The sequence below is a fragment of the Rhinolophus hipposideros genome (genome assembly GCF_964194185.1).
Source record: "Rhinolophus hipposideros genome assembly, chromosome: 10".
NCBI lineage: Eukaryota > Metazoa > Chordata > Mammalia > Chiroptera > Rhinolophidae > Rhinolophus > Rhinolophus hipposideros.
In genome coordinates this window covers 47,696,817-47,717,542 of record NC_138056.1, presented here as the reverse complement: position 1 = coordinate 47,717,542, position 20,726 = coordinate 47,696,817, and the positions used below count along the sequence as shown (strand labels likewise).

The 20,726-nt window shown below is 48.3% G+C and overlaps 2 protein-coding genes across 10 annotated transcripts in view; both read right to left on the bottom strand.

The window, feature by feature from the left end:
* Positions 1 to 1,552: 1,552 nt before the first annotated feature.
* DNAJB13 (DnaJ heat shock protein family (Hsp40) member B13) lies at positions 1,553 to 15,945 on the bottom strand. Its single transcript, XM_081064994.1, has 8 exons — positions 15,861 to 15,945; positions 10,991 to 11,094; positions 9,780 to 9,941; positions 7,190 to 7,347; positions 6,094 to 6,207; positions 4,503 to 4,616; positions 3,525 to 3,601; positions 1,553 to 2,887 (listed from the first exon to the last, which is right to left on the bottom strand). Exons 1-8 carry the CDS (start codon positions 15,926 to 15,928, stop codon positions 2,734 to 2,736), a joined length of 951 nt encoding a protein of 316 aa, XP_080921120.1. The 5' UTR covers positions 15,929 to 15,945; the 3' UTR covers positions 1,553 to 2,733.
* A 205-nt stretch (positions 15,946 to 16,150) lies between these two features.
* PAAF1 (proteasomal ATPase associated factor 1) overlaps positions 16,151 to 20,726 on the bottom strand; it is a 36,458-nt gene continuing 31,882 nt past the window's right edge. For 4 of the 9 annotated variants that reach the window (XM_081064990.1, XM_081064992.1, XM_081064991.1 and 1 more), the window contains one exon: positions 17,901 to 19,479. In XM_081064990.1, the coding sequence (XP_080921116.1) occupies positions 19,402 to 19,479 (78 nt within the window). In that variant the 3' untranslated portion in view covers positions 17,901 to 19,401. Of the gene's footprint in view, positions 17,456 to 17,900; positions 19,480 to 20,726 lie in introns of those variants that run through there. The other 5 variants (XR_013994355.1, XR_013994357.1, XR_013994359.1 and 2 more) reach the window with 3 other exon arrangements.

Below are 20,726 nucleotides of genomic sequence, written 5' to 3'. Positions count from 1 at the left end.
CCCCCCAGCCGCCCCCAGGCCTGTTTATCTGCAGGATGAGTTCCTGTCTGCCCTGCATCTCCTGAGCTTGGAAGATTTAGAAGAACTTGGGAATCTTAGGTGCTATGGGCTTATTTTATTCCATTTTGCAAATGGGAAACCTACCTCCCCAAAGCCCCAGACCTGGTGAGGGCAAGTCTGCCTGCCTCCCACCCTTAGGAGGTAGTGTTGCCGCCTGGGAGGGCAGGCTGCCGGGCAGACATCCGGCCTTGGCCCAAGGGTACTTTCCACTTGGAGTCGCACCCTCTCTCAGGGCTAGAGACCCCCGGACGGCGGTAACCAGCCAAGGCTCAGGCTGCACAGCGCTGTCAGCCTCCCTGTCCCTCTTACCACCTGTCCTCAGAGGCAGGAAAGCAGGTGGGCAGGGCTACTTCTGTTTCAAGGGGTCAGGAACTCTGAGGTCCCAGACTCCCAAGGTGTCCAGTGCAGGGCTGGGACCTTAGAATTAAGCCATCCAGGCCCGTTTTATAGATGTCTGAAGAAGCCGAGGACTAAGACGGGTTGTACAGGCAAGGACACAGGATGTCCGCAACTTGATCTGGGACGCGGACTCTTCCCCCAGGGACCATGCTGGGCTCCTGCGGGAATCCCGTTGGGCAGCTGTGGAGCCAGAGCACACAACTTCCCTGTCCCCACAGCCTAAAGCAGCTGACGCTGCTGCTGCTTCCTGACTGGGCAGAGCTGGAGGTTAGGCCTCTCGGTGGTTGGGCAAGGAGTCAGGATATTAGACATGTTCCTGGAGAAGGAAAGGGCCGGCTTCTGACAAATGGAGCTGAGATCTCAGTCCCCAAGGTGCCATGAGTCAAGCCAGGGTGAAAGTGGCAGGCAGCTCAGCCAGGCTGTTCTCTGCTGGGCTGCAGGGAGTCAGCGTAAATGGAGGACCCAGTCAATGTGCCTTAATTCCACATTAATCCGGTAAGGCAGGCTATTTACTATTTTGCACCAGAGGAAACGGGGGAAATTTGTCACCCACGGCGTGTCAGCTGGTACATTCGCCCACGTTGTGTCCCAGACACTGGGATGGACACGGGTCTACCAGGCTTGGTGGTTCTGAGCATTATTGTGGAACAGTGAGTTGGAAGGTGGTAGGAACCACTGGACACCATACCAGTAAATCTTAGTGACTGGTCCTCTGTCCTTAATGCCTTTAAAATGTGCATATGATAAGCCCGGCTTTCACGGACTCAAGGTAGCACTGAAGAGCACTACGGAAATGGAGATTTCATAAAGGTCTTTAGAGTCTCACCACGAGGAAGAGGTTAGGAGCAGGTTCTGCTGCCTATAGGAGACTGAGTGCTAGTTTCACAGTGCAGTCCCCACACCCCCATCCAGTTGCTGCTTGGAACAGTAGCCACCACCATTGGTCTCCACCTAGGTCTTGCCCCGGGGCCCATCAGCTTCATTCCTCATCCAGTTTGCACAGGCCTGCCAGAGGGGTTGTAATCTACAACTCGGGTTCAGAGGTGAAGGGATTTGCCTGAGGGCACAGCTCATAAGTAGCACACCTGAGGTATCTGACTCCAAAGCCATGCTTTTTAATGACTGCAGAGATGCCCCCCTAGATCCTGGGTTCAGGTTGTACATCAGGCTGCTGCTGCTTTCTCCCTGATGGGTTAAAAATGGCTGACTAGTGCTGGTGAGTCCCCCTGAAGAAAAACTGCTAATCTGGTGCTTTGGTGGAATCCAAGCAATATGGATAATGGCCTTTTCTGGCACCTCTGAAGTCAACAAAAGTGGCCACCTATTGTAAGGTTGGACCTATCCTAGTCCAAAGCCAGACTTTCTGAGGAGTCTGTTGGCACAGAGGAGCATACCACGCTTAACTGACAGGTGTGGTCCACACAGGCCCAATTGGGCCTGGAGGCTGGACTCCCACAGGCCAGAGGCAGCAATGCTGTAACCTGAAATCTGGATTCACCAAGCACTCGCACACCAATGACCCAGTCCTCACAAGCAGCCTGAGGGGCTAGGAGCTCTGCTTTCCTGACAAGACGGGCAGTAACATCCAAGGGGTCAGCGGCAGGGCTGGGAGCAGAACCCGGTGTGCTTCCCAGGCCACACTGCCTAGGGGTGGCACAGGACCCTCTACACAGACGAGGGAGTTTGAGACAGACAAGGTGAAAGCCGTTCTCATCACTACGTCCTTTGTGCTGCCTCTCAGCAGGGCGAGTCTGGGAAATGGCCTTCAAGGTTCTGATGACAGCTTTGCCACTGAGCCTTGTCTGTCCTGAGACAAGCGGTCTCTGTATTTCAGTTTTCCTGAGTATAATGTGGCCACGTCACACTGTAGAGACTGCCCCTTCATCACGAGGACATGATCACGTGTCATGAGAAATGGGCAGAGCTGGGAACCCGCAGGCTACACAGCCCTGCCCCACACTGTTAAGGTGGGAACACGGGCTCTGAAACCTCAGGGACCTGGCCATGCCCTCGAAGTCAGGACAGGGACCCAGGTCCTTGGTTTCCCTGCTCCACAAGAGCTATATGAAGCTCCTCTCCCTTCCCACATGCTTCTAGGTGTAGCTGGAGGATAGGAAATAAATCTTTATTGTGTCAGTTTAGAAGTCCCAAGCCATCCCATCCTCCTGTCATGTCTGCGGTGAGCTGGCTCCCCTGAACGCCCTGAGGCTGTGGTGGGAGGAGCAGGCAAAGCCCAGCCAGCCTCCCCTCCCGCTCCTGCCCAGGGTCCACCAGTTAAGTCAGCAGTGCCTGGCGCAGGATCTGCTTCTTCTGGGGGGTGAGGCGGGTAGGGAACTGGATGTCAAAGAAGATGAAGAGGTCCCCCTTCTTGGTGGGGTCCTCAGGCAACGGCATCCCCTCACTTGGCACCTTCTTGAAGTACTTGGGACTGAGATGGGAGGAAAAAGAAGGGAGCTTAGAGGGCTCCCCCGGAGCAGCACCTCAACAGATCCCACGTCACCCCAGCCACACAGCAGTGGCCACAGCTTCCACTGTGGGATGGCTTTTTTCAGCCAGAACTGGATGAGAGGAGAGAGGAGGCTGGTTTGTTCCAGACAGCTTGCTCCCTGAAATCCTTTTTACACGAGTCTGGTGGAAAACTCCAGAAACCTCCTTTTAGGTATGGGAATCAGGGCAAGGAAGGAAGGAAAGCGAGCAGCCCCTGGGTTGAAGGTGGGGAGTGCTGGGCTGCTGAGCAAAGCTTCCCATGCATTGGGCTTTTCTTGAAAAGGGCTTAGTGGAACAAACTCCGAACTCTAATGAGAGGTTTTGGAGGATGGGAGAGGAAGGCAACAAGAATTGCCCAGCGCTGGGGGCCTCTAGCCTCTACAGTGGCTTCGTGCAACTTAGAGAATTGAACTCCATTTGCCAGGTGAATGCAGTCCACAGCTCAGGCAGAGTCGGGGCTGGGTTTCACGGGTGCTGGGTGCAACCTGAACGACTGTAATGGGCCAGCCTGACTGGTACTACCTTCTAAGGCCCAGGCCAGCCGTTCTGCCTATTGGTACCCAAGCAGGTGGACTCACTGAATGATGTCATTAATGGGGATGTTGAGCAGACGATCATCCAGGGTCCTCACCTCCACGGTGCAGCAGGTCAGAGCCTAGGAGACATCAAGGCCAAAAGTGGGAGTGGGGAAGGTCCCTGCGGCCATTCTGTTTAGAAGGTACCTTATGATCCTCTTCAGTGCTCAGTCTGAGCTGGGCCTCAAGGAGACAAAAGGACGTTCACGGACTAACAGGTGAGTGAGCCAGGCACTTACCTGCCCTCAAGGAGTTCAGTCTGGTAGGAAGGACTGATGGTGATATGTGTTATGACAGAGGGAACTAAAGGGGTGGGCAGGCGCCCAGGAGAGGGCTCAGACCATCCTGGGTGGGGCAGGAGGGCTGCACAGTGCTGGCAGCAGTGGAGGCCTGACAGGGTGGGCAGGAGCTTGCCCGTTAGACAAGGCAGGTAGACAGCGCTCTCGGCAGAGGGCCTAGTGCAAATGAGAACAAAGGGGTGAAAATGCACCTGATGGGCAGGAGCCCACGTGGCACAGCAGCTGGAGGGCAGGAGATGACATCAGCAGAGGCCAGATGGCAGGGGGCCTGGAAGACGTTTACACAGGAGTGTGGCCTGGGCAGATGTGTGTATGGAAAGCCCTGTGGGCGAGAGCTTGGAGGAGATGAGCAGGGAGGCAGGAGAGCCCCCCAGGACCGCTGTACAGACCCAGATGAACAGAGGGGACAAAGTGGAGAGAGACTGACAGGATTTAGTGACCGTAGGTGGGGTGGGGGAAGAGACGGGCGCTCAGTTTCTTGCTTGGATTGTGAGCACGTGGAGGGGCCACTCACGCTCAGGCGTGAAGACAGCCACAAAGAGTCTGCACGGCACTCACATCCTGAAGGCCTGCGCCTTCACTGGGGCGAGTGGGGAGTGAGGTCCTGCTTGCCTTGGGGCCTCCCATGGGCAGGGGGGTCTCCGATCTGCCCACTCCCTGCTCCTCCACTTTAGCCACTCACCTTACCCAAGGGGATGGATTTCACAAAAAAGAGGTTGTCGTTCTCCCTGCGGAAGTGAGGGTGGAGCTTCTCCTTTACGATGAAGATGATGTCAGCTGGGATGATGTTGGGGCCCTGTGCAGAGCAGACCAAGGGGTGACAAGGACTAATTGGCTGTGTGACCTTGCTCAAGTTCCTGCCTCCCCTGGTCTCCGTGTCTTCATCTGAACAATGAGGAGATCACACCAGGTTTTCTGGAAGGGCCTTTTCAGTCTGGCTCCTTAGCCTCTCCTCTGAGAAGACTACACAGATTATTCCTGGGTGCCCCAACCCGCTCCTCCGCTACCGAGCATGCCCAAATGGATGGACTCAGCTGGAAGGGGGCTGAGGCTTCCTTAGATGGTGGGTAGCACACTGAGCCGGTGTTCTACAAAGTCACCAAACTTCATTAAGTCACCACAAATCTGCTGAGGTCTGTCCTGGGTCCTGGGGACACGGGAATCAGACAGGCCCCCACCTCTAAGGAGCTTGTGGGGACAAAGCCCCAAAAAGCAGTTTCCAGGCTCTCGGCCTCACATAGAAAGGTGCTGGCTCGGGTAGTAAATGGCCATCAACTGTGATCAGATGGCCATCAGCTGTGGCTAGTTGGCCGTCAGCTGTAACCCGTAGGCCATTGGCCACTAATATAACGGCTGTGGCTACGCTAGCAGAAAGATTGGGGGCTAGCAAGAAGACGGTGGCTGGCAAGCACGGACTGCTGTTAGGCAGATTATGTAGATCCTGCTTCCTGTGTCTCCAGCCCAGCCGCCAGCGAGAATATATTGGTTTGACTCCCCTACTTATGGCTCCATGGGTGTTCCTTTTTGGCCTCACCATGTCCTGCGTTCTTATGTGGGGAGCGGGAGCTGAGACCCTGCAGGCCGCCCCACCGGACACCCCGCACGACAAATGGCGCAGCGAGCAGGGTCCCCTGCATGACAGAGCTCCCAGTCAAAAGGTAAATAGATGTGCAGTGAATCCTCAGAGAGAGGCGCGGACCCAGGTGGGAAGATCAGGGAAACCTCCTAGAGGGCCACACTGGAGCTGGATCTTGAAGGGGTTTTTGGGAAGTAAATGTGTAAGTGAGAAAGCAGCCAAGAAATGTTGGCAGAGAAATTAATCTCTCTTGGCTCCAAACACATGATCACTGCTTTGGACGATAATTTATATTTTTATTTAAATATTTAAAATTGTTAATACTTGGTTTCTGAATAGCTCCTGTAGTTGGACCTTATTCAGAGAAACTCTAAAGAAAATCAAGCAGTAGAGTTAGGACTGGGTTCCCGTCAGCTGTGTGGGCTTGCCTTAGGCAAGGCCCCCCCTCTCTGGGCCTCAGTTTCCCACTCTGTGAAATGGGGAGAAGCCCTGGGCTCCCCACTCACAGAGCCTTTGTGAGGCTCTATCCCTTGGAAGGAACACTAGGGATCATCTTACCTACTGCAGACTGGTCTCCCTGCCAGACCAGGGCTCACAGGTGCAGGAAAAAGCACTGCCTCCTTCTCCCTCAGTCTTCTCACCACCTGAGCCCAGGTAACTGACCCTAGGACTGACCTTCAGCTTCCATTCTTCTCACCTGGTCCCCTTCCTTCTCAAAGGTGATCCGTGTGCCCTGCCTCCAACCAGGCCTCACATCAATTGTGAGGATCTTGTCCTTGATGGTAGAGGAGTAACCGTCCTCATTCATCACCTGTAGTGGGATGGCAGGAGGTGGAGGAGGCTTGCTCAGGATTTCCCGGCATGAAAGAAGCACTGAGGGATCTCTCCTCAGGTTCAGTCCTCTAGCAATGGAGAGAACCTTCCCTGAGTCATCCCCACTCCCACCCCATTCGGCCAGAACCAAGAACGTAGAGATTCCAGGATGGCCAGGTATGTCGTGAGGCTAGGGCCTGAGTTGCGTAGTCACCCTCAGCATACCAAGCCCACAACTCCAGCCCTAGAAATCACATGGCCCTGGCCACTGACCGACGCACAGTGAACACATACTTGGTTCCTGTCTCCCACCCCAGAAGCCCAGGTCCTGAGTCTCTGGCTGGTCTCTTAATCCAGAAGGGACAAAGATATGGAGGTCAACCCATCTAAGCCTCACCTGAAGCATTCCCCTATTATGTTATCCATTCATTCCTCAATCACATGCCCAGATGGGTGCCATCTGTGGAAAGCATGACCACAGTTGGCATTTCCTCTGCTGGGCAAAGCTTTGGGGAGTCCTGTTCATGTGCTAGCACGGTGCTGGGCCATGGGACTGAGGGTCTTCCTCAAGCAGTCCCCTCAGAGACTGTCTCCCAGCCGTTCCTCCATTGCCACCCTGCTCCTTCTGACTCATGGGGCATACACTTGATGAAATCCTGGGGGTATGGTCTGGGAATGCCCAGAGGGCAGAATTCACAGGAGAATTAGGGATGTGCCTAACTGAGAAGAAGAGAAAGATCCTGTCCCAGTTAGAAATTTTGCAGAGGAAATTCCTGCTCTAGGAAAGACCCAGGCTAATATCCCCAATTGCCACTTCCAAACGTCAGATTCTAAAATTCTGCAATCCTAGGTGTCCAAATCTAAGATGGCATGATGCCATCAGAGATCATACCTGTCTCCAGTTAAAGTCAGGGAGGGGTGACTGACGGGGTGGGAGGGGATAGGTAGTTGCTCCTGGGAAGAGCAGGCCAAGAACTTACCCTGCGGGAGATTTTGATTTTCTTGGTGCAGCCAAAAAATAAGTCCTCCAGGGACAGGTAGAGGTCTCGTTCAATTGGGGGGTCCTGTTTCCTGACCCCTCGGCCCCGGAGCCCCCCAAAGTTCAAATCCACCTCATTTCCTTTTGCATCAAAAAACTCTGCAGGAGGTTGAGAGAGGAGAGGACTAAGAAATTGTGTCTAGAGACTTGGATTGATAGACACTCCCTACCCCACCCCTGCACCTTCAGTCTCCAAGCATACCATGTTTCCCCAAAAATAAGACCAGGTCTTATACTAATTTTTGCTCCAAAAGACACATTAGGGTGTATTTTCAGGGGATGTCTTATTTTTTCATGTACAACAATCGTCATTTATTCAAATATAGTCATGTCATCTGGAATATCGTTATAATGTACTAAATGCGTCCCTCTGGCTGCCGATCTTGACTGGGACTTATGTTCGGGGTAAGTCTTATGTTTGGGGAAACACGGTAATATCCAGATCCCATTCCCACCTGGAAGACACAGACTGTTTAGTCAGGCCAAGAAGCTATCCTCAATTGCAGAGCCAATGATTATCATCCCTTGCCACTCCCCATTGCTTCATCCCCCATTTTGAACATCCTCCCCACTTTCCTGACTTCCTTCCTCCACTACTTGGGGAAGTACCACCTCAACTCTGGCTGCCCCCAGAGAGGAGTGCCCTCTTGTGGCAGCACCTGGTAGTGCCCAAATTGACTCAAGCTGTTCCCTTTTGGAACGGAGGGTCGTAGCAAGCCAGTCCTCCCTACCCTTCCCCAGGCTCCACTCCCCCTCACTGTCCAGACCAGCCCAAGACCACCAGAGACCCCAGACTCAAGTTTCTGTAAAGTCAGCAGCTGAGATGGGGGAGGGGCAGGCTTGGTCCCTAACAAATTTGAGAGGTCACCAGCATATCCCCAACTCCGTTTTCCTTAATGTCTTTTGCCCCTGCTCAGCTCTACACTCATAAGCCCACCTGCTGCCCTGCGCTTCCGTTCCAGTGCAGAGAACCCCTGTCCCTCCATGTGCTGTGAAATCCTTTGGGCCTCAGTTTCTCCATTTGTGAGATGGAGTAATAATGCCCAACCTGCCTTCCACCATTAGGATTAGCTAACATGGTGATGCAAAAGAAGAGCTAAAGCTTGCTGAGAGTTTACTATGTGTCAGGTGCTGTTTTCAGCTCATTATATTATTATCTCATTGGCTCGGAGGCCGAACATAACAGTCCCTCTTCAGCTAGTAAAGAGTAAAGGTGGAATCTGAACGCAGGGCAAATCTATTGCTACTAGATACGAAGCCCTTTGTAAAATGTAGAATCAGGAGTCATTATCATCATAAAATTTTCTGTTCTTTGCCTCTCATAGTTAGTGCCGGAATGAACTTCATAGGCTAGATGGTGCAATGACCTTGAGCTGAGAAGGGCACGGTGGCATCAGGCAATGTCCCCGAAGATGTGATGGGTAATTGAGAGACCTCAGTTGTACTGTAGCTCCTGGCCACTGCCTAAGGGATCCTCAGCCCTGAACTTGACCTTCTCTAATGAGCAATGCCCCTGTACCCTCTGATTTGGCTCCTCTGAGCTGCCTCTTTTCCATGCACCCGTCCCTGGGAGAGACAAGTCCACTCTATGGCATTTTTCTGACTGCAAAGTCCTTTTCATAAACATTATCTCATTTGATAATCAGCTGTGAGCAATGGAGTATTACAGCCATTTAGCAGTGAGGAAGCTGAGGTTTTAGAGAGGTGAAGAGATTTGCCCAGGATCACACAGCTCACACGTGGCAGTGCATGAATTTGAAACAGACCCTCTGAATCCAAGTCCCTTGCTTTCCCCAGTCTCACAGGGAGTTTATAAGCTCAGCTTCCTCAGGCAGACAGGTGAAGGCAATGCACAGTGGGAGGGGTCTCTAGGGTAGAGGGGCAGTGGGCTATAGCCCACTTATCATCGTATCATGGAAAAGAGGAAGAACTTTGGAAATGTAGAAAGGCTGTAGTATAGCCAGGAAGAAGGGGCTGGGGGAGCCAGGCAGTGAAAATCTAACCTCTGTTGAGTTGCAAAACTGGAGCCAGGAAGACAGGTCTAAAAGGTTAATTGTCCTTAAGATGATTCTGAGCCTCAGAAATTAACTCTTTGTCAGTCTTTTCGGGACCTGGGATCATCCACCCATCCATGCATGTACTCATCTAACTAACACATACCTGTACAATGAAATCTTATGCAGCTATTAGAATGAATAAAGTAGATCTGTATATAAAATATATAATAAGTAAAAAAAATCAGCATGTACAATGTGGTCCCATTTCCTTAATGAAATGAAAGGCTTATGTAAAAATAAATATATGCTCATAAATGTACAGACTATTTTTGGAATAATACATAAAATGTTAACAGTGAGTGGCTTCTTTTGGAGAAGGAATGGAGGGCTGGAATTTATTTCTTTAATAAATTATTATTTTTTATCATGTAATATATATACTATATATATATGGGGAAAAAAACACTCAAAGAAAAGCATCTTTACAACTACATCCTTTCCAACTAAAGAAAGGGGGTAGGTAAGACCTCTTACCTTCAAAGGGGTTGTCTCCTCCAAAAAATTCATGGAAAACCTTTTCAGGGTTGCCGTGAAAGACATAACCAGTCGTCCATGGGGTCTGGGATCCAAACTCCAGAGGAATCCCGCCCTTCAGACCCTCCTCTCCAAACTTGTCATAGATGGCTCTCTTCACAGCTGTGAATATACGTCACCTTGAGGAGGGGTTGAGCCTTGAGAGCTAAGATAGCTGGAAGGCTGGGAAGAAGGATATGGGGAAGAGCCTGGGGCAAAAACAGCCTTATTTCTAAAGTGTGTGCTGTCTGGCAGTCTTTGGAAGGAGACCCTAGAAGTTAAAGGTTTAATTGTGGGTGGACCCAGCTATGGCCCTATACCCCAGAGAAGAGATGGGGAAAACTGAGCCTTGCTTGGGGACGGGTGGGGATTGGAGCAGGAACAGAGGCTAACGGTCAGGCTCTCCTGGGATTTAGCTGAACCCAGTCACCATAGCTGCTGTCTTATCTGGGGTAGATAGAATCGTAGAACCTTGAAATGGTAGAATCTAAGAATTCTAGAGCTTCCAAATTCTAGAGCTTTTAAATCCTGGATTCTAAAGTCCTGAAAACTTGGAGATGGAAAAAACCTTAGTGATCTGGCCTTCTCCTGCACAGTGTTCCTGATTTACAGTCTCTAGAACAAGCCCTTAGGGAAACCCACATGGGCACTGCCCCAGGCAGGGGTGGAGAATCACTTTTCTCATTTTTCTGGTTTCCGCAGGAGACAGATTTCCTAATTACTGGCCTCTCTCTGCCCCTTTATATGCATGCTGTCCTCGGGGGAAATGGAAATTTAGCTACTTGGTAAATCTGGCAAGAATAATCTGGGTCTCAGCCTTAGCCTTCTTCCCTTGGCAGAAAACACTGAGCTCTTTCCATGCCTGCAGGGGACGGGTGGCATAGGGGGTGTGGGGAGACCTGCCCCATGTCCTGCCTTGACAAGCCTGGGTGAGGACATCGGCCTGATCCATGCGCTCTCCATGCCATGTGTTCCACCTTAGCTTATGTTTACTGAGAAAGGCAGTTCTTCATTCCCTTTTCTTTCTCAGTTTGTTTCAATTCTGCTTACGCTATGTTGGGGCCCCTCAGAAAGCCCAATACTCAGAGACTTAAGGAATGATCTTAATGAAGAAATGTGCACAGAGGAACTGTCCTGGTGTCACTCCTCCAGGCTCAGCCCCCCTCACTCACGGTCGCTGAGCACGTCATAGGCCTCGGCTACTTGCTTGAATATCTCCGCTGAGGATGGCTCGGTGGACTTCAACGGGTGGTTCTTAAGAGCAAGTTTCCGGTACCTAGAGGAGGGAGGGTTAACGTAACACAAGTCACAGCAGCTGTCGTGTTCCTGAGTGCAGACCATGGTTCAGAGCTGGCTCTGCTGTCTATTGGCCTCTCAGAGCTTTGATGTTCCCAGCGATAAATCAGGTGGCCAGCATGCACATTCCCCTGAAGAGAACCCAGTGTAGGGAGCATAGTTGGCTGACAGCCCCAGCAGCTGGGCATGTGTGCTGAGGCTAATCCTCCCCCGCCTGTCCCCAACCTGTTCCCAGCCAATGCCTATTAGTGCTGGCCCAAGCCTGCAGGACACAGGACTCCTCCAACTCGCAACCTCTGCTTGAGAACTAACTCCCCATTGACCTGGCTGAGATATTCTCCAGACCACTCTGCAGCCCTCCCCTGGTATCTCCTCTCCAATGTCCCATGGGCCCCACAGACTCAATCAGCCCGAACGTAAACACATTTTCATTTCCTAATTTCTTTCCCATTTGTCCAGGCACTGCAGCAGAAAGCTGAGTATTTAATTGACTCAAGTTCTCCTTCGTCCCTTCCATCCCCATCCCATCGTCACCAAGGCATATCAGTTTTTCCTTCTAACTAAAGTTCCTGCCTCTTCATTCCTACAACTATTGTAGAATCAGTTCTTCCTGTTTCCAGTTTTCCCCTCTCCAGCCCATTTTGTGTGCTGCTGCTGGATTGATCTTTCTTGTTAAATTCTTTTTTGTTGCTTCTAAAATGCTTCCTGACCAAGTCATTCTCCTGCCTAAAGTCCTTCAGCATAAAATCCAAATGTCTCTAAGATTCAAGCCCCTGCTTCTCTGTCTGGTCTCCTAGCTCAGAGCTCTTTTCCCTTGACCTCTCCTGCCCAAATGCCCCACACTGTATTGCTCATGCCTTTGACATTCTACTGCTTTACTTTTAACACTCACCCCTCTTCAGCCCCTCCCATCTCCTCCTGGCAAATTTTTATTCATCCTTCAAAGTTCAGCTCAAGGGTCTACTCCTCCAGGACGCCTTCCCTGACTGCAGCCCCCATTGTAGATTAGACTCCCCTTCTCCTTCCCCCGTGCCTTTGATCCCAGCATTTAGCATGCAGACCTCCACTTGTTTAGGGACTGGTCTGTCTCTCTCACTAGCCTGTGAGATCCTTGAGTTGTCCAGTTCTCTGTGTCTCCGGTGCCTAGCACTGAGCAGCAGTGAGTAAATGAATGATGGGAACTGTCTCACAAGGAAGCCCATCTCACTGTAGGACCACTCTGACTTTTAGACAACACTTCCTCTTACTGAGCTGGGTCTGCTGTCCTGTGACTGTCTCCATCCATGAGGGTCCTGGCTTGGCCCTTACGGAGAGAATCTGCTCTGTCTTCCTTGAGAGTCTTGAAGACAGTTATCACAACCTCCCTTTACTTTCAGTCTGTGTGTGTCTTTTAATCTGAAGTGAGTTTCTTGTAGGCAGCATATGTAAGGGTTTTGTTTTCTTATCCTTCAGCCCTCCTATGTCTTTTGAGTGGAGTATTTAATCCATTTACATTGAAAGAAATTGTTGATAGATATGTAGCTATTGCCATTTTATTATTTATAAATGAACAATAAATTTATTTAATAAATTTAATATTTATTATAAATAAATAATAAATTTAATTTCGATTTTTTTTTTCCCATCTTAAAGAAGTCCCTTTAACACTTCTTGTGATACTGGCTTGGTGATGATTAACTCCTTTAGCCTTTTCTTGTCTGGGAAGCTTTTTATCTGTCCTTCAGTTTTAAATGATAACCTTGCTGGGTAATCTTGGTTGTAAATGCTCTAATGTGTCTGAAGCCAACCTCCAAGTATGTTGGTTCTGGACCCTCTTGCAAGGGGCTCAGGTGCAGGCCCAGGTCACCTACTGCCTGTGACCAGCCAGGGACTACCTGGTAAGAGCCACAAAGTGATCTGTTGTTGTTTGCCGCCCATGCTAACCCTGGAGGCACATAGAAGAGGCCACACTGCAAACCAAGGGTGTCTACTACCAGTACTGGGCCTGGGGTAGCTCTGCAAAATGCCAGGACACCCTGAGCCCTGCTGCCACCTGCCAGCTCCGTAGATGTTCAGCCACTGATAAAACCTCGCACGTTATGCAAGTTGGGTGAGGCAGAATCTCAGGGAGACCCTAGAGTGGGAAGAGTTATGGTTTCCAGGTTAATGTAAATCTAGTTTGGTGCCAGTGCTGAGCCTGAAGCTACTCAACAAAAGTCTCACAGCACACCAAGGCCAGTCACCACCCGCCTGGGGTCTGTCAGACTTGGATAATTTTCCAAGAAAGAGTGCATGTGGACAGGGCTGGCTGCTTTTAGAGAAAGCATCTGGCACTGAGCGTGTTGGGTGGATGGGGTCCCATTGAGTCAGCAGGGCGGAGCTTCGGAGCTCACCAGACCAATCAGATTTAGATTTGGTCGTAAGCGTAGGGGGAGGGCTCAACATAGGAAAGATGCGCCAGCCAGCTGGCTGCCCGGGAGAAGGACCTCTCACAGAGAAAATGCTGACAGTCCTCCAACTCTTGTCCTAAAGCCACACAACTCAGTATGACCCCCCCATATGTCTCCGACACCCCCCGAGTTACCATCACTCCATTGGAGCCCAAGGTGAGTGCCTGGGAGTGAGAGTCTGTGCGTGGGCCCTTTAAGAGGACGTCTTGGTTTCCTACCACCTTCCATCCCACACAGCTGGTCAGAATCCCCACTGTTTTTTTATCTACAGGCAAATGTTGTGGGGCTCCTCTTTCCAGGACCAGTATTCTGGACTGGGGAGGCCCGTGTGAGACTGGGGTCCCTTGCTCCTCTGGGCTCCTCTGTGGCCAAGATATCCCTCCCAGTGCTCAACTGCCACTTGGAGGTTTGGAGTTAGCCAGTTCTGCGTCTCCGCCCCTCCTACCAGTTTTGGAGTGGTTTCTTCTTTATATCCTTAGATATAAAACTTCTGTTCAGCCAGACTGCAAATGGTTCTCCAGGTTGATTTTTCTATAATTTAGTTGTAATTTTAATTTGTTAATGGAAGGAAGCAGGCACAGTGTTTTATCTACTGTGGGGACAGAGCCCAAGAAAGCAGTTTCCAGGCTCTCGGCCTCACATAGAAAGGTGCTGGCTCAGGTAGTAAATGGCCATCAACTGTGATTGGATGGCCATCAGCTGTAACCAGTGAGCCATTGGCCACTAATATAACTGCTGTGACTACGCTAGCAGAAAATGGGGGGCTAGCAAGAAGATGGTGGCTGAGCTAGCAAGAGCAGATTGCAGAAAGGTGGATGCCGCCGGTGAGAATATAGTGGTATGACTCCCCCATTTGTGGCTCCGTGGGTGTTCCTTTTTGGCCTCACCATATCCTGCGTTCTTATGTGGGAAGCAGGACCAGAGACCTGCAAGACTCCCTGCATGACATCTACTCTGCCACTTGGATCGCCCTCCAGAATTTTTATATAATGTCCTTTGCTCTTACCACTGTAATACCCAGTAACACCGACAGAATCACTGGCTCTGAGCTCCAGCGCTGGGGCAGCAGCTGGAGAGGTGGCAGGGACATATGGTGGGGGAACTGAGTTGTCTGGCTTTGGGATGGAGGGGCAACTTTCTCCCTGGGCTTATCTTTCTGCATTCCAACTGCTCTCCCTCTTTGCGACTTTTCTCTAGATGGGTCCCACTGGCCAATGAAATGACCTAAAGAGTAGGTAACATCAAACACTCTCCTAAATTGTTCTCTAATTGTTTCATGAGTTCAATGACTTGTTTCTCCAAAGATGCTGTAGACTCTCTCCACTTACCCCATGTAGCTCCCCTGCAGGAGATGGCCCATGGTAGGCAACCATAGGGGGCATGGTGTCTGAATACTGGCTCTGGTGTTTACTAGGCAGGTGACCTTGGCACCTACCTCTCAGGGTTGTGAGGATTAAATGAAATAATGATAAAAGGTTCTCAGAATAGCATCTTCACAATTCAATAAACTATTATCACTACCCAACCTTAACTGATTGAATTAACCTACATTCCTCCCTTTACCTTCCAATGATCCAATTAATTGCCAAGTCCATTCTTTCCCCTCTCGCCAGCCCACTGCCCTACTTCATGACCCTTCTTTTGCCTTGATTAGCAGGACAACCTCTGAAGGGGTCTCTCTTCCTTCCAATAGAAACTTCCACAGCACCCTGTACTTCCCCTTTTGTAGCACTCATCACACTTATGACTTATTCAGCACCTGTATTCACCAACAACATTAAGTTGCATCTCTAAGTCATGATTATATCTCCAGCTGCTATAACTGCACCTAACCCATATGGTAGTTCAATAAATATTCATCAAAAAAAATTTTTTTTTTCAGAAAAATGTGCTGACTCTTGTCCTGGACTTTCTTAGAAATAAACCACAAAGTTCCTAAGACTTGACACAGTTTATTCAATGCCAAAACCCAACGTGATGGCAAAAAAAAAATTTTTTTTAAAATTGTAACACATCCATCTGGCTAGATCACTCTTCTATTTGCAACCCGTTGGTTCTCCATAATACTCAGAATAAGTTCAAATGTCTCCTTTGTCCCCATTTCATTGCTAAGGCACTCAGGAGAGGAGATAGGGTAAAGGATGACAGATTGGGAACGCTGACCCAGCCCAAAGCCAAGATGTAGGTGTGCAAGAGGCAAGAGAATGAAAAAGGTTTACCTTGCCTGTCCTAAACTGTGCAGAAAAGCTGTTTGGAAGAGATGAGGGTGGGACCTACCCCAGCACACCCCTAAAGCCTTGCTCTTGCCCCAACTTACGCCTTCTTGATCTGGGCATCCTCTGAATTACGAGTGATCTGGAGTATAGAGTAATAATCCTGACCCATGGCTGCCTGGCAGTAGAGCTGTTAGTCTGCATTCCTTGGTTGCTCCGGACAACTGCACAGGGGCACTCTGGGAGTTGTAGTCCTACTTGCCTAACCAAACCGCTTTCTCAGCTCTGCCTTATAGAACAGTGAATGAAAGGATTGGGAGAACTGGGGCTGATTCTGTGGCCCTGATACAGGTCACTCAACTCAAAAACCAGAGAGTTTTTTTTTTTTTTTTCAGGAGAGTAGCAATTAGTGTTAATTAAAAGTTTTCAGAACAAATGCATTTTGCTGTTTAAAAAATATTTATTTTAGAAAAGTTTTAGATTTTCGGACAAGTTGTGAAAATAGTACAGAGTTCCCAAACACCCCACACCCAGTTTCCCTCATTATTAATATCTTCCATGAGTATGGTACATTTATCACAAATAATAACCAATATTGATCCATCATTTATAACAGAAGTCCATTCTTTATTCAGATTTCCTAGTTTTTAAACTAACATCTTTTTGCTGTTTCAAGATCCTCTCCAGGACATCACATTCCATGTAGTTGTCTTGTTTCCTTGGGCTCATCTTAGCTACAAATGCTTCTCAAACTTAACTTGTTTTTGATGACTTTGACAATTTAAGGAGTTATTAGTTATTTTGGAGAATGTCTCTCAATTAGGATTTGTTTGATAATTCTTTCATGATTAGACTGGGGGCTGTAGGGTTTTAGAAGGAAGACCACAGAGGTAAAGTGACATCTTATCACATCAAATCAAAGGTACATACTACCAATCAGCCTTGTCACTGGTGATGCTGACTTGGATCGCCTGCTGAGGTAGTGTTTGTGGGTTTCTCCCACCCTTAGAGCGGGAAGAGCGGCCCACCCTTAGAGTGGGAAGTTCTCCTCCACCTCAAGGCCAGCAGTGTGTGTGTGTGTGTGTGTGTGTGTGTGAGAGAGAGAGAGAGAGAGAGAGAGAGAGAGAGAGAGAGAGAGAGAGAGAAAGAGAAAGAGAGAGAATGATAAAGTAAACGTAATGAAAAGTTAACAGGGAGGAGATCTGGGTAGGGATACATTGGATTCCTTTGTACCAGTCGTGCAACTTTTCTGCAAGTTTGAAATTATTTCAAAAGAAAAATTAGAAAAAAATATGAAATATATCTACAGACACTTGTTCAAAAAAAAAAAAAGAAACCTTTATTTTGCAAGGGTATTGTGAAGACTGAGCTCAGTAGCTGATGCCACTGCCAGCTAGAGAAACAGAGGCACTTCTCATCAGAAGCCACAGGGGGGCATCTGAAAACCAAGAAACAAGTTCTAGTACAGAGCTCACAGGGCCTGTGCTGCTGCGGATGGGGGTTGTCCACCCTTCCTTACCCAGAATGCACTCCTCAAACCAAAGGAAAAACAGGCTTTGTCTGCTGCAGACGGGATTATTCCATTCACAGTAGACAAGGGTTTAAAAGGGTACCTGAGAGCTAGCCTCTGCTCCTTCTGTTTGGGTCTGGATTTCACAGCAGCTGTCAAGGGTCACTGCATCCATCACAACCAGGAGACCTATGAAAAGGAGCATGAGCCCCAAATGTAATGACAACGGAGAAGGCTGAGACCTGGAAACACAGCTGCCATGAGATGAACTCGGTCACATCCTCCCTCATCCTGTTTTCTTAATCTGACTTAGAGTTACCCACCAGACATCCTAGTAGTCAATGTTTCTGAGCTCTGGAATATGTCCTTTTGGGTCACCTGACCCTATCACAAATCACTCCTTAAATGAAACTGCTCTAGTCCCAGAGGTCTCACGGCCACATGGTGTAGTGGAAGGAGCACAGGCCTTGGAGACAGACTGAGCAAAGTCCAAATCAAGGCGCTGGTACTGAATTTCTTGAGCCTCAGTTTCCTTATCTGTAACACAGGAATAATTTCATTTCCTTCTTCAACAATGTTGTGAGGGTTAAATATAGAAGTATAGTACCTAGGACAGAGTAGATACCCAATAGATACTCAGTGAATTACACTACTTTATTTTCACAATTTTGTTTAGGGGAGTAAACAATAGGTAGAAAAAACAATGGGATTTGACGTTCAAGTCCCTGCTCTCTACAACCCTCAGCAAATCACCTCACCTTGAGTCTCACCACCTATACGTCCCAGCGTAGTAACAGAGATTACATGAGTATATACCTTTAAGAACTCTGTGAACCATATTATTACCCCAGCTAGGAATTACCTTCTTCCCTTAAATAAATCCAGATCTCAGCCTACATGGCCCAGCTCAAGTGTTGCATGCTTCAGGAACCCTTTTCTCTAATCTCTAAAATGTAAATAATGTGGTATTCATGCTCTGGAAATTTTTGAAAAGAACAAGGAAGGTCTAAATGTACTGAGATGGAAAGAACTCAGATACTAAGTGAAAATAAACCATGGAATACATACATTATGGTTTTGTTTTTATGTTTAAGAGACAAAAAGAGGTGACCATGTCATACTCTTACTTAAAAACTCCATGGTTCCCCACTGCCACCCAAGTGAAGCTCAAGCTCCTTACCTGGCATGCAGCCCCTTCACTGCTCAGGCCCTGCCAATCTCTCCAGCCTCCTCTCCACACACCAGGCCGGTCATCCTGAGCCCTGGCTTCCACCTACGACTAAAGTGCTCTTTACCATCTCTTTCTCTACATCTCAATCTTTAGCATATACCATCATCACCTGGAAGGCTGGTTAAAATACCGATTGTGGGCCCCACTCGGAGAATTTCTGATTTAGGTCTGAGGTGGGGCCCAAGAATTCCTAACAAGTCCCCTGGTGACAGTGATGCAGCTGTTCCAGGGGCCACACTGTAACAGCCACTGCCTTGACAAAGATAGGAATCAACTTCATCATCTGTATACAGGCCGACCGACCATGTCACTTCGCCCGGGACTGAAAGTCCCATGCAGCAGAAAAGCCCTCAGTCTGAGGAAAACTGGGACGGTCGGTTACCCTACCTGTATGAAAATCTTTCCCAGGTTGCTGCTCATGGGATATTTACTGCTGCTGTCAAGCAGTCCTCTATGGCCAGGCCAACAGAAGTGCTGAGAAAGGAGTTTCAACAGGTTGACTGACTTTTTGCTGGAGTAAGAGTATTTAACAAACTTTTTCAAATTTAGTCTCTTCCAAACATTCTTTATTTCCTTCAGAGAACAGGTTTTAGTCCTCTGGTCTTTGTAAACATTTAACACAATTGGTTTGAGATCAAACTACGAGCAATCCCTAACCTGTGTTGCTGGGGTGCGTTTATACAAGGAGAAGTTGGGCAGATGCCGTGAGTACATGTGAGCTTCTTACTCAGTTCAAAGTCAGTCTCGTCATGGAATGGCAGTTCCACATGGCCAATGTAGCGGACTTCCTGTGACTTGCACAGGGTGCCCAAGACATGGTCCCTGGAAAGGATCGATGATGTTTCTGCTCACTGTTGATCAGGGGCAGTCTTTTTCATTAACTGGGACACCTCTTTCCAAGGAATCAGAGGTCAGAAAGTTGATAGCGTCGCACGAGACCATCTCGACAGCATGTGTACATCTGCTTCTCCCATGTGGCTACCTGGAACACAAGAGTTCACAGCTCAAAGGAAACCTGGGATTCTTCCATTTCAAAAAGATAGAGTCTGGTCATTCACCCCCACTAGTACAAGGGAGTCCGAGAAGCTTTAATGACTCCAAAGACAAAGAGAAGACATATCCATGATATGTATTTTAAAAGTGGCTGGCTGGGTCAAGGGCACTATGATCACAGAACAGAGAAACTAACTGGCCAAGTGGAGAGCAAATCCATCAGTGTTGTGCATGTTTGGTGCAACGTCTCTGTCTGGGCAGGAGACAGCCCACAGATGGGCCTGGGGATCCCTGTCCTTCATAAAATTTTGTGCAAAGAAGTTTTCGAAATGTGTCTTTTTTCCTGAGGAGGATTTCATCACCTTCTCAAAGAAGTCTGAGACTCAGAGAAGGTAAAGAAGCACTAATTTAGTGGAAACAGCATGAGTTCTGGAGTTAGCCGAATCTCAGGTTTGCTAATATGTAGTGGCATGACCTAGGGCAACTTTCTCTACATCTCGGCCCCAGTTTCCTCATTTGTAAAGTGAAAATGATGTGTTAATTTACAGCACAGAACATTATGCAGGAAGATTTAAAAATGAAGTGGATCTATATGCATTTGTGTAGAAAGAGCTCCAAGATATTAAGTAAAAAAAGTCAAAGGGCAATACATTTAATTAAAATACATATAGGATGATCCCAATTATGTACAAACTGAAGATAAAACAATATTATTTATATAAATACATAAACACAAAAACAGTCTTGAAAAATATCTGCCAAACTGTTAACACTAGTTACTTCTGACAAGAAGAATCGAACTAAAAAGGTCTTAAAGGGGACTTGTAAGTCTGTGTAATTCTGTATTGTTTGAATTTTTATAGGTCTGTATTAATTGTATATATTTTTTAAATTATAAGAAATAAATAGGAATAAAACAGTGTTTCCCCAAAAATAAGACCTAACCTGGAAAATAAGCCCTACCATGATTTTTCAGGATGCTCATAATATAAAATAAACCCTACCGTATTTCCCCGAAAATAAGACCCGGTCGTAAATTAATTTTTGCTCCAAAAGGCACATTAGGGCTTATTTTATAAAAGAGCATCCTGAAAAATCATGCTAGTGATTATTTTCCGGTTAGGTCTTATTTTTGGAGAAACACGCTAATACCTACACCTCAAGGAATGATAACTGATTAAATGAGATAATATATGTAAAACATCCAACACAATTCTGGTCAATAAATACTATTTC